At 34.9% G+C, this 18,654-nt stretch overlaps 1 protein-coding gene across 1 annotated transcript in view; it reads left to right on the forward strand.

Annotated features, from left to right (window-relative positions):
* plum (IgSF transmembrane protein plum) overlaps positions 1–18,654 on the forward strand; it is a 499,814-nt gene that overhangs the window by 35,913 nt on the left and 445,247 nt on the right. The window contains exon 2 of the mRNA XM_075291754.1: positions 13,397–13,874. Coding sequence (XP_075147869.1) covers positions 13,775–13,874 — 100 coding nt within the window. The 5' untranslated portion in view covers positions 13,397–13,774. The remainder of the gene's footprint in view (positions 1–13,396; positions 13,875–18,654) is intronic.

Here is an 18,654-nt window from a genome sequence, read left to right on the forward strand (position 1 = left end):
TAGCTGATTTACAGAGAACACGTTGTGAGGTTATGAATTTATTATTGGGTACCTGATTTTTTAATATTTGGTCGGGAAGGGGACCTCCCCTTGCCCGACTTTTTGAAAATTGGAACAAAATTATCCGATTTGCTTGAAATTTTCAGGAAGGTCGAAGGGGGCGTCTAGGCAAAGAAGGAGGGGCCTCCCCTTTGTCCGACTGCTTTTGAAGTACAGTGAAAAAAACTAAAATTTGTCGACTTTCTGAAATTTTATGAAGAACTTGGGGGAGATTATGAAATTTATATGAGGTATATAATTTTTTAATATATGGTCGCGGAGAAATAAAAGGACACATGGAGACCTCAGTTCTCCTCAAGTACATACCGTGAAACAATTAAACTTTTCCAATTTACTTTGAATTTACAGAGGATGTGGGGTGGGGTAGGTTATATTATAATAATGGATATCTGATTTTGTGATATTCGGAAGGGCGGAGGGACCTCCCCTTGCCCTGCTGTTTAAAAATTGGTCTTATAATTTGCTTGAGATTTTCTGGGACGTCTACACAATATACGCTGTGTCATTTTTCCATATTGGGACGGGGAGGGAGACCTCCTCTAAAAGTGAAAAAAAAAAAATAGAATTCTCAAGTTTATTTGAAATTTACAAAGGCCGCAGTGGAAATCAATATGGTGTACTTGATTTTTGGGCATTGGACGGGAATCTTCTCTCTGCCCCACACTATGAAACTTGAAGGAAAGCTTACATATTTTCTTGGAATTTGCAGAGAAAGTTACGTCCCTTTACAAAAAAAGAGCAAAATCTAACCTTCTCCTATTTACGTGAAATTTGGAGAAGATGGTTAAATTTATACAGGGGACATGATATTTCGATGTCTGGTTGGGAAAGGGAGTAGGTTAGTCGGGTAGTTTGTGAAATGAATATAGGGTACGTGAATTTATCTGGTTAATGAACCGAAGGGGGGGGGTTCCCTTTTATTTATTTATTTACACGGCTAATAGCAGCCGGGACATTACAGAATATAACAATTCAATTAAATATAATTCTATATTACAATTGGGTCAGAAGGGACCCTATAGGTCAGTAAGGACCACAGCGAGTCAGAAGGGACTCCAAGTTAGTTAGTTGAGATGGGTCAGGAGGGACCCCGTTGAGCCAGTAAGGGCTCCGCGGAACTCGATAGGGTTCAACATATATCAACAAATGGGTCAGAAGGGACTCCATATACTCCGTTGAGCCAAAAAGGCTTAAAGTTCCAGAAGTCAGAGTATGGGACTCCAAGTTAGTTAGTCGAGATAGGTCAGGAGGGACCCCGTTGAGCCAGTAAGGGCTCCGCGGAACTCGGTAGGGTTCAACATATATCAACAAATGGGTCAGAAGGGACTCCATATACTCCGTTGAGCCAAAAAGGCTTAAAGTTCCAGCAGTCAGAGTATGGGCGCATCGTGTGTTTTAGAAATGGGCCAGAAAGGACCCTCCGAGCCTTTAGGCCAGTAAGTGCCACCGTATTATAGGGACTCCCGCCGTTAGATGAATAAAGCAGGCTCCAATGTATACCTGAAATTAGAAGGCGACAACCCTTGGCTCAGCAACATTATTGTCCAACTTAAGTATAATTTCCTTTATGGCAGGAATCGACTCAGATAACGAGAACAATGTATACACCGAGTTATAGTTTCTAGACAAAACGTTAAGCGGATTAAATAATTCATAGTTGTGTCTACAAAAGTCAGTCTTTAAGTGTACAAAGTTCCTAGTTAAGCGATTAGGAACATTATAGCAAATTTTCGAGGTTAGGTAGTGTGAATCAGTATCTCCTTTAATTAGTTTAGTGAGAAATACAATACCATGCATGAACCTTCTACGCTCAAGAGATGGAAGATCAATTAATAAAAGACGGCTAGAATAAGGAGGCAAGTCGTATAAATTATTCCAGCCAAGCCCTCTCAAAGCAAAAATAAAAAACTGCTTCTGGACAGATTCAACACGATCAATATAATAGCGATAACTTGGTGACCAGACAACACATGCGTACTCTAATATCGGCCTAACCAGAGTCGTAAAGAGCCTTTTTGTCAAATAAGGATCAACAAATTCCTTAGACCATCTCTTAATGAAACCCAAAACACCCATTGCCTTATTCACACATTCATCAATATGAGGACCGAAATCAAGTCGGGAATCCAACAAAACGCTTAAATCATTAAATCTCAGCACATTCTCAAGCTTATAGTTCCCAATGCAGTACTCAGTCTGCTCACAAGCTCCGCGGGAAAAAGTCATCTTCTTACACTTTAAAAGATTAAGTACCATACAATTAGAAGCGCACCATTCGACTAGTCTGTCAATGTCATCCTGAAGAAGGGAAGTATCCCTAGCAGAATCAAGTCAAAGAAACAATTTAACGTCATCTGCGTACATCAAGATCCTCGATGATACGATAACCGACGGGAGATCGTTCAAATATAGATTAAACAGTATTGGTCCTAAGTGGCTACCTTGAGGCACGCCAGATGTCACATGAATAAGCGTAGATAAACAATCTTTAAATGCAACTCTCTGAGTTCTACCATGCAAGTAGGAATCGATCCAGCGCAGAAGGATAGGTGGGAATCCCAAAACATCCAATTTGTATAGTAATAACCTATGATTCACTATGTCAAACGCCTTGCTGAAATCCGTATAGATCACATCCAGTTGACGTCTCTGAGTGAATGATTCGAAGACATGACCAACAAATTCCAATAAATTAGTTACAGTAGATCTACCTCTCATAAAACCATGTTGGGATTCCGAAATGATATTACGAAGGGAGTACGAAATTCTCCTAGTTACCAAAAGTTCAAACAGTTTAGGTATCACACTCAACTTAGCGATACATCTATAATTCTCAATGTTCGTTCTATTACCTTTCTTGAACAAGGGAATAACATGACTAACCTTCCACATGTCTGGGAAATTGCCAGTTCGCAAAGACAAGTTAAACAGATGTGTCAGTGGAATATATAAAAGATCCGCACATTCCTTCAGAATGGAAGAAGGTATACCATCAGGTCCTGGGCAATAATTTATAGATAAGGATCTCAATCCGTCAAGCACTTCAGATTCCGTCAATGTAATATGAGAAAATATAGGAACAGAAGGAATGAAATAGGGATACTCTGATCCAACATTCGAATTGTCAACATAGGACTCTTTAAAATAATCAGCGAAAAAATCAGCGATCACTTTCTCATTATCAGAAAGTGTACCCTTATACCTCATGAAACTAGGAAAGGTCCGAGTCCTTCTTTTCGAATTAACGAAATTATAAAAACTTTTAGGGTCGGAGTTTAACGTATAGCGCATTCTTATCAAATAACGTTCATAACAGTTCTTATTAAGACTAACGAACTTGCTTTTAGTAACTGAGTAGTTGCGAAAATCTATAGAATTGCCACTCAATAGAAATCTTCTGTACATCTTATTCCTCAAGTTACGAACACGACGTAGTTCCCTTGTAAACCAAGGGGGTCCTAGATACGACCGTCTATTACATAAGGGAACAAAACTCTTAATCAGATCATCAAAGATAGTATAAAACCTAGAAACTTGGGAAACTAGGTTGTCGCATTCAAATAACCAATCAATCCGGCTAAGAAGCCGGATTCGTACATAATTTTATGATTTTTCTGCCAGACTATTTTAAGTAAAAAATTTAAATTTACATGAAGTTGACAGGCAACGTAGAGGGTGCTTAATTTTCCGGTATATGTTTGGGAAAGGCATGTTCTCCGAGTCTAACACTTTAACAAATGTTAATATGGTCAATTTTTAAATGCCATTACTTTTTACGATTTATTGGACGGTATACCTCTCCTTGACAAACCACGCTTGAAATTCATAGGAAATGTAGAAGATCCAAAACAAAAAAGCAAGTAGTCTGATTTTTTTGAAATGTAAGGGACACGTGTGTGGAAACCATGGAGTGACTAATCAGTACTTCAGTTTTTGTGCCAGACTTCCCCTGACCCTAGTCTTTAAAAGAGTTCAAATCTTTTCGAATTTGTTTTCAGATCGAAGGAAATGGTTGACTAAGTTAACGAAAATATGCTTCGGGAGGCGCAGCGAAGCGGGTCGGGTTACTCTAGTCTCTGATATATTGTTCAATCTTTGTTCTTAATAATAGCCAGAGTTGTTGTAGTGTGGAATATAGTAGAACATACCGAATACCCATGAACATGAATCAAGTATAATCGTCGTAGCGGGTTACTTGAAAATACGCTCCCAAACAAACATATACACCAAAACATGGACCGATACGCGCTATACTCGGCACTCCTATCTATGGATCTATAAAAAGATTTTGATTTCCAGGCAAATCGGATAAAAATTTGGGGTTAGACGCCCAAGAGATCGCCTACATTCAAACAAAAAGTTTACTTGGATCCCAAGGTTTTGACCTTCCCTTAAGGATTTTGGTATTGATTCTGAGCCAAAAATGCAGTTTCTTTAAAACAAAGACATTTTGTAGCGAGCTATCTGGCTTTAAATCTAGGATCAATAAAATTAAATTTAGGATACAGATCTCATTGATCACATGTTCATTCTCTATTCACGTACAAACAAATGCCAGTTTAAAAATCCAAATTATAACGGATGCTTCAAAGTAAAAAATGATTTCTTAATTCAAAAGAAAAAAAAAAAAACTTTTAACCAAAGATGTAAAATCCTTAAAATAAATGTTAGCCTATATTTGAAGCGCTTTTCTATTAAATCTAAAGATTCAATAGTTCAGTTAATCTAAGGACGATCAAATCAAAAATGTGTTTCTTTACTTTAAGGAAAATTTACCTTAGTTCACAGTCCTACGATTTTAACGGAGGGATACAAATTTCCAAAATTTATGTTCTAAATTTAATATTTGTTTTGAAGCCAAGATTATACATTTTATTTTAATTGAAATTTCATTATTTTAAAGAAATTCGTTCTTAATATTTTGTAAATGGCACATACTAAAATTTAGATTGTGTAATCTTTAATATCACATAAATATTTTTTTTCAGTGTATATGGGGGCTATACCAAAGCATGGACCGATTCACACCACCTATTCGCTGCACCTATTTACGGACCTAAAATACCTCTAGATTTTGAATTTCAGGTAAATCAGATAAAAATTTGGATATCTAGACGTTCAAGAAGCTAAATCGGGAAATCGGGCTATATGGGGGTGTACCAATATAAGGACCGATGCACACAGCCTTCGGCCCACTTGCGGTGTCACGAAGTCCAAGAAGTGAAATCGGCAGAAAGGCCTATATGGGGACTATACGAAAATATGAACCTATACACACCATCTTTGGCACACTTGCTTATCGACCTAAAATACCTTAGATTTCGAATAAAATTTGCCGTGCCTTGAAGCCCAAGAAGTCCAATCGAGCTATATGGCGACTATACCAAATCATGGACCGATACACACCATTTTTGACCTAAAATAACTTAGATTTCCAATTTTAGGCAAATTGGATAAAAATTGCGGTGTCCAGAAGCCAAATAATTCAAATCTGGAGATTGGGCTACATACACTCAAAAAAAAGTGAACCCTCTATTTCACTAAAGCCAATTTAACTTTATTTTAGTTCATGGAATTATTATGTTAGAAGAAATTTTCCTTTATTCTATTATTATTCTGTTGTAATCACGCTACAGCTCTCAATAATGTAGATATTTGGCACAGATTCGTTTTTTGTTTGCAGCCACGTCAAGTTCGAAGATGGGCTATATCGGTCCAGGTTTTGATATAGCCCCCATATAAACCGACCCCCGATTTGGGGTCTTGGGCTTCTAGGATATATAGAGGTATTTGAGGACCATAAATAGGTGTGCCGAAAATGAGGCGTATCGGTCCATCTGTTGGTATAGCCCACATATAGACCGATCTTCCAATTTTACTTCTTGGGCTTCTAGAATCCGTATTGTCAATCCGATTTGCCTGAGATTTGAAATATATAGGTATTTTAAGACCACAAGTAATTGTGCTGAAAATGGTACCTATCGGTCTATACTTTGGTATGGCCCCTATATAGACCGATCTCCCGATTTTACTTCTTGGGCTTCCAGAAACAGCATTGTCAATCCAATATACTTGAAATTTGAAGTATAGAGATATTTTAGTACCACAAAAAGTGTAGCGAAAATGTGGCGTATCGGTCCTTGTTTTGCTATAGCCCCCATATAGACCGATCTTCCGATTTTACTTTTTGAGCTTCTAGAAACCATAGTTTTTATCCAATTTGCCTGAAATTTGATATCTTTGATATATTCGGTTTTTCAGAACCACAATTAAGGTTGCTGAATTTGGTGTGTATCGGTGCATGTTTTTCGCATAGCATCCACCATAGAGAGTGATCTCCCGATTTAACTCCTTGGGCTTATATAAACCGTAGTTTTTATACGATTTGCCTAAAATTTTAACGGATTTAGTTTTTATCGGTCCATTTGGTAAGGCCTTCATATAGACCGATTTCACTTCTTGAGGATATACACGCTCACAAAAAATCGCTTCTGTAACATATACTCCCAAACATATTTTGCTTCAAGCATATATATTTTTGGGTATTGCCCAAACATTTATATGTTTGATCTCTTCCAATATATAATATGTTTGAAAGCATATTGGTCTAAACAATATATGTTTGGGTAGTCTAAGTTCCAAACATTTTGTATTTTTGAATCCAAATTCAATAATGTTGTCTTCCAAAAAACAATATGTTATTATGTGAACATATAATATGTTTGGAAGCATTTTGCACCCAAAAATATTATATGCTTAAAAAAAATTCTCCCAAACAATATTGTGCTCAAAATTTTATTTATTTATTTATATATGAATTATGAATGAATTATGAAAATAAACAGGTAATATAGGTGCTAACAACATAGGTTTTCGACCTGAATGCTCAAAATTTTGTTTCTGCCCAATTGTATATTCCCCCACATCTTTCTCACTTCCACGAGATTTTTTAGTTCTTAGCACCTTTTTCTGTAATACAAACATTGTAGAAGAAATTATTCAATTTTATGATTTTTTTATTTTAATTTTACCTTTTGCCGGACGGGGATTCGAACAGCGGACCACACAGTTTGTAAGGATCAAAGAAGTAGCTGATCAATTGCACGCTCACAAAAAATCGCTTCTGTAACATATACTCCCAAACATATTTTGCTTCAAGCATATACATTTTTGGGTATTGCCCAAACATTTATATGTTTGATCTCTTCCAATATATAATATGTTTGAAAGCATATTGGTCTAAACGATATATGTTTGGGTAGTCTAAGTTCCAAACATTTTGTATTTTTGCATCCAAATTCAATAATGTTGTCTTCCAAAAAACAATATGTTATTATATGAACATATAATATGTTTGGAAGCATTTTGCACCCAAAATTATTATATGCTTAAAAAAAATTCTCAAAATTTTATTTATTTATTTATATATTTACAATCATAATGAATTATGAAAATAAACAGGTAATATAGGAGCTAACAACATAGGTTTTCGAGCTGAATGCTCAAAATATTGTTTCTGCCCAATTGTATATTCCCCCACATCTTTCTCACTTCCACGAGATTTTTTAGTTCTTAGCACCTTTTTCTGTAATACAAACATTGTAGAAGAAATTATTCAATTGTATGATTTTTTTTATTTTAATTTTACCTTTTACCGGACGGGGATTCGAACAGCGGACCACACAGTTTGTAAGGATCAAAGAAGTAGCTGATCAATTAACCAAGGAAAAATAAAATGTTAATTTTGTAATAACAAGCAACAACCACCAACTTAATTCAATATCGCTCCCTGTTAAATAGCGCTCCAAGCTACTAAACACATATATGTTTATAGGCTATTTCTAAATTAATATATGTTTGCATCCAAGCATATTATATTTACAAACATTTTATGTCCCAAACATAATATGTTCTAACATATTAACATATATGTCCCAAACATGTTATGCTAGTTTATGAACATTATGTGCTTGCACTCAAAAATATTGTGTTTAAAAATTTGTGTTCCAAACATATAATGTTTAAAGCCAAACATATGAAAAACAGTCTTTTTCATCCGTGTGCCCAAGGAAAAATAAAATGTTAATTTTGTAATAACAAGCAACAACCACCAACTTAATTCAATATCGCTCCCTGTTAAATAGCGCTTCAAGCTACTAAACACATATATGTTTATAGGCTATTTCTAAATTAATATATGTTTGCATCCAAGCATATTATATTTACAAACATTTTATGTCCCAAACATAATATGTTCTAACATATTAACATATATGTCCCAAACATGTTATGCTAGTTTATGAACATTATATGCTTGCACTCAAAAATATTGTGTTTAAAAATTTGTGTTCCAAACATATAATGTTTATAGCCAAACATATGAAAAACAGTCTTTTTCATCCGTGTAGAAGGTGCACTGATCATGAAAATAGTTTGAAACTGAAAGTAAAATTTTCAGATTTTACTTCTATTTTCAAATCAAGGCGTTATTTCGTTATTGTCTTACACACTTATACGAGATATTTATGATACCTTTAAAACTCAAACAAAAACGGTTGTTATAAATCCAGAATCTGATCTAGGTAGAATCTTTAAATTTATAAATTCACGTTTTTTCAAGCATGAATTTATTATTCAAACGAATTTCTTTATCGACCAAAAAATCAAATAAAAGACTAATCTTTAAATTTGTCTTCGAGCTGATCTGCTTAGGAGAATATCTGTCATCAAACCCCCCCTGAAATTCTATATATTATCAAGTAACCCGCCATGACGAAGAATTTTCAAAGGAAACTATTATATTTGAATCATGGTGGTGGGTATTTAGATTCGGCCCGGCCGAAACGTTATTCGGTCCGGCGTTATTTCATTATTGTCTTACACACTTACACGAGATATTTATGATTCCTTTAAAACTCAAACAAAAACGGTTGTTATAAATTCAGAATCTGATCTAGGTAGAATCTTTAAATTTATAAATTCATGTTTTTTCAAGCATGAATTTATTGTACTATGTTAACATAAAGGTCGACCAAAAAATCAAATAAAAAACTAATCTTTAAATTTATCTTAGAGCTGATCTGCTTAGGAGAATATCCGTCATCAAACCCCCTGAAATTCTATATATTATCAAGTAACCCGCCACGACGAAGAATTTTCAAAGGAAACTATTATATTTGATTCATGGTGGTGCACGCTCACAAAAAATCGCTTCTGTAACATATACTCCCAAACATATTTTGCTTCAAGCATATACATTTTTGGGTATTGCCCAAACATTTATATGTTTGATCTCTTCCAATATATAATATGTTTGAAAGCATATTGGTCTAAACAATATATGTTTGGGTAGTCTAAGTTCCAAACATTTTTGTATTTTTGCATCCAAATTCAATAATGTTGTCTTCCAAAAAACAATATGTTATTATGTGAACATATAATATGTTTGGAAGCATTTTGCACCGAAAAATATTATATGCTTAAAAAAAATTCTCCCAAACAATATTGTGCTCAAAATTTTATTTATATATTTACAATCATAATGAATTATGAAAATAAACAGGTAATATAGGTGCTAACAACATAGGTTTTCGACCTGAATGCTCAAAATTTTGTTTCTGCCCAATTGTATATTCCCCCACATCTTTCTCACTTCCACAAGATTTTTTAGTTCTTAGCACCTTTTTCTGTAATACAAACATTGCACAGTGGGCCAAATGACAGGTTTTTGACGCATTAAATCAACGGAAACACCCAGAGCTCTGAAATTTTGTACATGTACCACTGGGGATGGGAATAAATTATGATAAAAAATTTGGACCGATCCGCCCATTGCCACGCCCACTTTAAAATGAAGGGCGTATTTCAACCCAAAGGAAGCGCTTAGAGCTCTAAATTTTTGTACATGTACCACTGGGGATGAGAATAAAGTATAATCAACATTTCGGACCGATCCGGCCACTGCCACGCCCACTTTCTAGTGTAGGATGTATCTCAACCACATTTATCATACACCAAATCAAATATTTCAATATGTAGTAACATTGGAAACTGAAAATCTAGATTAGAACTGATGCTCACTGTTACTCCATCTTGATCACTGCCTTAAAGTGTATATGATTTCAGCAATTTTAGTTTAATTCAATCGCTCATTTTAGCTAAAAGTTTCAAATACCATCATTTCTGCAACACTATGTTGAAGTGGGAACATATTCGTTAAAAAATAACATTTTGTTCTTGAAACATGTTTGCAGTGATCATATTACTTCTGTACGTGTCACTACCTTGACACTCTGCTATATGTAAGTCTATATGTAAATATTAGCTTTATGATTAAGCATATTTTGTAACTGAACTTGTATCGACGAATCAGTTGCAGTAAGACACCCAGGACGACATTTTATTTTATATACCTATTATTAATGATATGGTAGATATTGCAGATTTACCTAAATTTCTCATTCGTTACCATTGGTTTGTCCAGATGTTTCTACTAAACAAAGTAACGCTACTTCATTCTATTTCCCTGCACAATTATTTTACTTTTTTCTTGATGGTAGACTTATCACTTTTTAATGTTTTTGCATTATTATTACAGCACTGGGAGTTGTTTTCTATCCAATATTTAACAATTTCTGCGTTTTGATTGTAACACCATAATTATAACAGGGTAGCTTTATTAGCACTTATAAGCAGACAAATTTATGTTTGCAAGAAAGACAACATCTCAACCTTTCTAACGCAGTATAAAACTCAACCAATACGTTCCAATATAGTAAGTTCTACTCCAGAAAACATGGGACATACATTATATTTAGCAAAGAAAAAATATGCTTTTTGTCACACATTTTTCTTAAACAACCAAACAATATTTACCATCGCTGTTAATTTTTACTAAAAGTACATACTTTGACTTAAATTTTACATTTTAAATTAAGTTTATAACTTTAAACACTTTTTTTACCAGCAAAATCTCTAAAGCACCTTGCTAAACTATGAATTCAAGAAAAAAATCAATGGCAAAGAGTTGCCACTTCGTCGGCCTGAGACGGCCAAACGGGTTGCCATATTGTTTTACCATTTTGGATTTGTTTTTCGTAATGTGTTGTCAACTTTTTCGTACCACCAAATATTTAATTTTCACAAGTTCAAAAATTGATTTTATGCGTGAGAGTTCGGTCATTTGGCCCAATGTGCATTGTAGAAGAAATTATTCAATTGTATGATTTTTTTTATTTTAATTTTACCTTTTGCCGGACGGGGATTCGAACAGCGGACCACACAGTTTGTAAGGATCAAAGAAGTAGCTGATCAATTGCCCAAGGAAAAATAAAATGTTAATTTTGTAATAACAAGCAACAACCACCAACTTAATTCAATATCGCTCCCTGTTAAATAGCGCTCCAAGCTACTAAACACATATATGTTTATAGGCTATTTCTAAATTAATATATGTTTGCATCCAAGCATATTATATTTAAAAACATTTTATGTCCCAAACATAATATGTTCTAACATATTAACATATATGTCCCAAACATGTTATGCTAGTTTATGAACATTATATGCTTGCACTCAAAAATATTGTGTTTAAAAATTTGTGTTCCAAACATATAATGTTTGTAGCCAAACATATGAAAAACAGTCTTTTTCATCCGTGTGGGTATTTAGATTCTGCCCGGCCGAAACGTTTTTCTTTTGTTAGAGTTTTTTTTAATGTCTTCGAAAATTTTAAACTTTTATCACCAAAAAAAAAAATTCGTTTGATTGATTTTTTTATTTTTCAATAAAAAAATATTTTTGAACCAACAGCACAGTCCATTTCGTTTATATCAAGCACTGTTCTTTTCCGACTTCAAGTCTTTAATAAGATACATTTTACAGCTTCATAGTAAAAATTTAATACAGTAGTATGTAATGTTGAACACTTTTCGGAATCTTCCGAACATATCTGGAATATATAGGAAAAAAAAAAAAACTTTTTGGTCTTCGGTCGAAGCAGGGATCGAACCCAGGACCCCTTGGCATGCAAGGCCAAAACGTACCAACCACTGCTCCACGGTGCCCAACTAAATGTATGTTTCTGTAAAATAAAATTTGTTTAATCGGCTCGTTGGTGCCGCAAACTATGCTATATACATATAACTTATAACGATAATTTTCTATTGATGAAAATAACACCTACGTGGCCCAGTGGATAGTGTGTTGGATTACAAAAATAAAATTTATAAAATGGAATAATTTCTTCTACATTGTTTGTATTACAGAAAAACGTGCTAAGAACTAAAAAACCTCGTGGAAGTGAGAAAGATGTGAGGGAAAATGTAATTAGCCAGAATAGATTGGTTTTTTGAGTTAATCTTTTTGAAATTGTTTTTACATTCTGGAAAATAATAAACGTTTATCACAAAAATTATATACTTTTCTTCCAAATAAACTTCCCTACAGCGAAAAGCAAATGCGAAACGATCTTTGTTTGTCTAAAATTTCGTTTGGGAGGAAAGAATTATTTTTTTTTTGCGTGTATGGACTAACTTACAATTTAGAAGACGATGTTAGGTTAGGTTAGGTTAGGTTAGGTGGCAGCCCGATGTATCAGGCTCACTTAGACTATTCAGTCCATTGTGATACCACATTGGTGAACTTCTCTCTTATCACTGAGTGCTGCCCGATTCCATGTTAAGCTCAATGACAAGGGACCTCCTTTTTATAGACGAGTCCGAACGGCGTTCCACATTGCAGTGAAATTACTTAGAGAAGCTTTGAAACCCTCAGAAATGTCACCAGCATTACTGAGGTGGGATAATCCACCGCTGAAAAACGTTTTGGTGTTCGGTCGAAGCAGGAATCGAACCCAGGACCTTGTGTATGCAAGGCGGGCATGCTAACCATTGCACCACGGTGGGTCCCTGAAGACGATGTTAAGAAGTTTTAATGATTAATATTTGTTTTTGTGTTCTCTAATCCTGAAATATAAAAGTCAACCCTCGTACACCATCTGTTGTCAATCCTGTCATTAATAACTTGCACTTCCAATAGATTCCCAATAAATGTCTTTATTTCAAAGAAACCGCATCTTTTGCTAGGAATCAATATCAAAATACGTAAGGGAAAGTCGAACTCTTTGGAATCAGTTAACCGTTATACTTGAGTGTTATACTTGAACATAAGCCTGAGGCAACATTGGATCCCCTCCACCCAATATTATAAGCCGTCAACTGCCCTCTCTCTCTCTCTGTATTGCTTTTTGCTTTCTCCATAACCACAACTATTTGTAAAAGTACTTAACAGTGATAATCTTTTAATTAAATCTTTTATTTGCTTCATGTTTTTCCAGAAGTGTGTCTTAAGTGCGTGTCAAATGAAATCCCCCAATAATTACGATTATTAAGGAATTAAGAGAATAATAACGAATTCCAATCGCTGTGGTAAAGTAAGTTGCACCAAATCGAAAACTTATTGGAAACTTTTGAAGAAAAACAAAAACAAAAAAACGGAAAGCCAAATACATAACGATGCAGATTACTTTGGTGTGTTATTGTAATGGTCGTATCCTTTCTAAGGAACCTCCTAAACTCAGGACTAATGTTGTTGCCATGGAAGCAACAGCGAAAGCAATTTAAACGCAAAAGTTTCTTGGGAATTGAGAAGTGTTTTTGTGCTGATTGCTAATGCTGTCTCTGTAATTGTTTGTGCTTCAATATCATCAGTGGCCATGTTCCATACAACGTCGCATCGACATTTGGCCTTTACATTACTGCGTCTGCTGTTGCTGTTGGGCGAATTTAACAATTGGACAAAGGTGAAACTAAAAGGTAAGTGAAGAGAAGTTAAGTTTTGCCCTATCGAATATTGGAAAAGTTCAAAAGGTGTTGTGCATTCCAATTTTCCAAAAACGCATGCAATGCAATGTATGGTGTTTAAGGGGTTATTTAGATACAACGACATCGTTGCAGGTTTCTAAAACGTGATACAAAAAATGTCACTAGCAATATAAGGTGGCAGACTAATTTACAAAACGGTATCACAAGAATACAGACAAAAAAATTTTTTTCTGATTCAATCACGAAATTAATTGATCCAATTAATTTTTTTTAAATGTCTTCAATAGTATCAATTAAAAATTAATTGAAAGTCAATTAAAAAATTAATTGATACCTGTCTAAACATGTCTGTTTAGACTTATTATTACATTTTTTATTTATTATGAATTTTTGAATTGTAACTGAAATTAGTTTGAAAATCACTTGAATTTTAGTCTACATCTAGTTGTAATATAAACGTAAAAAGAAACGTCAAATCGTAATGAAACTCGTAGGAAACATTCAATTTGCCACTTTTCCGGCAGCTGCATACCCAAACACTTGGTGAGAACTATCGTCATCAATAAAATCTCCACTTGAATTTTAACCCACGTGTGTTACTCCTTTTTATACCATCCACCATAGGATGGGGGTATATTAACTTTGTCATTCCGTTTGTAACACATCGAAATATTGCTCTAAGACCCCATAAAGTATATACACGGATGAAAAAGACTGTTTTTCATATGTTTGGCTATATACATTATATGTTTGGAACACAAATTTTTAAACACAATATTTTTGAGTGCAAGCATATAATGTTCATAAACTAGCATAACATGTTTGGGACATATATGTTAATATGTTAGAACATATTATGTTTGGGACATAAAATGTTTGTAAATATAATATGATTGGATGCAAACATATATTAATTTAGAAATAGCCTATAAACATATATGTGTTTAGTAGCTTGGAGCGCTATTTAACAAGGACCGATATTGAATTAAGTTGGTGGTTGCTAGTTATTACAAAATTAACATTTTATTTTTCCTTGGGCAATTGATCAACTACTTCTTTGACAACCTAACCTAACCTTCTATGATCCTTACAAACTGTGTGGTCCGCTGTTCGAATCCCCGTCCGACAAAAGGTAAAATTAAAATAAAATAAAAATCATAAAATTGAATAATTTCTTCTACAATGTTTGTATTACAGAAAAAGGTGCTAAGAACTAAAAAATCTCGTGGAAGTGAGAAAGATGTGGGGGAATATACAATTAGGCAGAAACAAAATTTTGAGCATTCAGGTCGAAAACCTATGTTGTTAGCACCTATATTACCTGTTTATTTTCATAATTCATTATGATTGTAAATATATAAATAAATAAATAAAATTTTGAGCACAATATTGTTTTGGGAGAATTTTTTTTAAGCATATAATATTTTTGGGTGCAAAATGCTTCCAAACATATTATATGTTCACATAATAACATATTGTTTTTTGGAAGACAACATTATTGAATTTGGATGCAAAAATACAAAATGTTTGGAACTTAGACTACCCAAACATATATTGTTTAGACCAATATGCTTTCAAACATATTATATATTGGAAGAGATCAAACATATAAATGTTTGGGCAATACCCAAAAATGTATATGCTTGAAGCAAAATATGTTTGGGAGTATATGTTACAGAAGCGATTTTTTGTGAGCGTGTATATTCTGGGTCGTGGTGAAATTCTGAGTCGATCTAAGCAGGTCCGTCCGTCCTTCTGTTGAAATCACGCCAACGAAACAAGCTATCGACTTGGCACAAGTAGTTGTTATTGATGTAGGTCGGATGGTATTGCAAATGGGTCATATCGGACCACTTTTACGTATAGCCCCCATATAAACCGATCCCCCGATTTGGCTTGCGGAGCCTCTAAGAGAAGCAAATTTCATCCGATCCGGCTGAAATTTGGTACATGGTGTTAGTATATCGTCTCTAATAACCATGCAAAAATTGGTCCACATCGGTCCATAATTATATATAGCCACCATATAAACCGATCCCCAGATTTGACCTCCAGAGCCTCGTGGATGAGCCAAATTCATCCGCTTCGGTTGAAATTTGGTACATGGTGTTAGTATATGGTATCTAACAACCATGCAGGAATTGGTCCATATCGGGCCATAATTATATATAGCCCCCATATAAACCAATCCCCAGATTTGACCTCCGGAGCCTCGTGGATGAGCAAAATTCATCCGCTTCGGTTGAAATTTGGTACGTGATGTTAGTATATGGCCTCAAACACCCATGCCAAAATTGGTCGATATCGGTCCATAATTATATATAGCCCCCATATAAACCGATCCCCTGATTTGACCTCCGGAGCCTCGTGGATGAGCAAAATTCATCCGCTTCGGTTGAAATTTGGTACATGGTGTTAGTATATGGTCTCTAATAACCATGCAAAAATTGGTCCACATCGGTCCATAATTATATATAGCCCCCATATAAACCGATCTCCCGATTTGGTTTGCGGAGCCTCTAAGAGAAGCAAATTTCATCCGATCCGGCTGAAATTTGGTACATGGTGTTAGTATATGGTCTCTAACAACCATGCAAAAATTGGTCCACATCGATCCATAATTATATATAGCCCCCATAAACCGATCCCCAGATTTGACCTCCGGAGCCTCGTGGATGAGCAAAATTCATCCGCTTCGGTTGAAATTTGGTACGTGATGTTAGTATATGGTCTATAACAACCATGCAGGAATTGGTCCATATCGGTCCACAATTATATATAGCCCCCATATAAAGCGATCCCCAGATTTGAACTCCGGAGCCCCTTGGAAGAACAAAATTCACCCGATCCGGTCGAAATTTGTTACGTGGTGAAATTTGGTACATTGCGCTAGTATATGGGCGCTGACAACCACGCGAAAATTGGCCCATATCGGTCTATAGTTATATATAGCCGATCCCCAAAAATAATCTACCAAAATTTTATTTCTATAGTAAATTTTGTCAAAATTTTATTACTATTGAAAATATTGTCAAATTTTTATTACTATAGAAAATTTTGTCAAAATTTTATTACTACACAATATTTTGTCAAGATTTTATTTTTATAGAAAATTTTGTCAAAATTTTATTTCTCTAGAAAATGTTGTCAAAATTTTATTGCTATACAAAATTTTGTCAAAATTTTATTTGTATAGAAAATTTTGTCCAAATTTTATTCCTGTAGAAAAATTTTTTTATTTCTATAGAAAATTTTGTAAAACTGAATTATATACGTATTTACGCGGCTTATACCCCGTATGGACTAACTTACAAATGAGAAGACGGTTTTAAGATGTCCGTGAAGTTAAAGTTAACTTTATCTTAGCGGAGACAAAAACCGAGCTATGTTCAATTTGTACAAAAGTTCAGCTAAATAATGAACATAGCTCAATTACGTAGGAAGGAAAAATGAATATTAAATAAAATTATTAATTTTTAATGCGAAACATCCTGTAGGTAAACGAAGCTAAAGCAATTTAATAGAAATATGTATAAAGTGCTGGAAAAAATACAAAGATTTATTGAAAATCCCACATAGTCAGCGAAAATTGGACTATAAAACTGAAAGCTAAAATTTAGAATTTAGGTCACTGTGCCAAAAATCGGCATGGGGGGGATATACCAAGTAGTGGTGGAGACAGCTCTCCCCGAGTAGAATACGAATCTGAAATCAGATTATTCAATTGGTTAACAGTTTTTGAGAAATTTCGGTCTTAAGTTGAAATTCAGATTTTGGGCCGATTTTAGTATTTGGGCCACTGTGCCAAAAATCGGCATGGGGGGGATATACCAAGTAGTGGTGGAGACAGCTCTCCCCGAGTAGAATACGAATCTGAAATCAGATTATTCAATTGGTTAACAGTTTTTGAGAAATTTCGGTCTTAAGTTGAAATTCAGATTTTGGGCCGATTTTAGTATTTGGGCCACTGTGCCAAAAATCGGCATGGGGGGGATATACCAAGTAGTGGTGGAGACAGCTCTCCCCGAGTAGAATACGAATCTGAAATCAGATTATTCAATTGGTTAACAGTTTTTGAGAAATTTCGGTCTTAAGTTGAAATTCAGATTTTGGGCCGATTTTAGTATTTGGGCCACTGTGCCAAAAATCGGCATGGGGGGGATATACCAAGTAGTGGTGGAGACAGCTCTCCCCGAGTAGAATACGAATCTGAAATCAGATTATTCAATTGGTTAACAGTTTTTGAGAAATTTCGGTCTTAAGTTGAAATTCAGATTTTGGGCCGATTTTAGTATTTGGGCCACTGTGCCAAAAATCGGCATGGGGGGGATATACCAAGTAGTGGTGGAGACAGCTCTCCCCGAGTAGAATACGAATCTGAAATCAGATTATTCAATTGGTTAACAGTTTTTGAGAAATTTCAGTCTTAAGTTGAAATTCAGATTTTGGGCCGATTTTAGTATTTGGGCCACTGTGCCAAAAATCGGCATGGGGGGGATATACCAAGTAGTGGTGGAGACAGCTCTCCCCGAGTAGAATACGAATCTGAAATCAGATTATTCAATTGGTTAACCACCGGGGAGAGCTGTCTCCACCAAGTAGTGGTGGAGACAGCTCTCCCCGAGTAGAATACGAATCTGAAATCAGATTATTCAATTGGTTAACCAATTGGTTAACCAATTGAATAATCTGATTTCAGATTCGTATTCTACTCGGGGAGAGCTGTCTCCACCACTACTTGTTATATCCCCCCCATGCCGATTTTTGGCAC

This window comes from Haematobia irritans, chromosome 1, assembly GCF_050003625.1.
Source record: "Haematobia irritans isolate KBUSLIRL chromosome 1, ASM5000362v1, whole genome shotgun sequence".
Lineage (NCBI taxonomy): Eukaryota > Metazoa > Arthropoda > Insecta > Diptera > Muscidae > Haematobia > Haematobia irritans.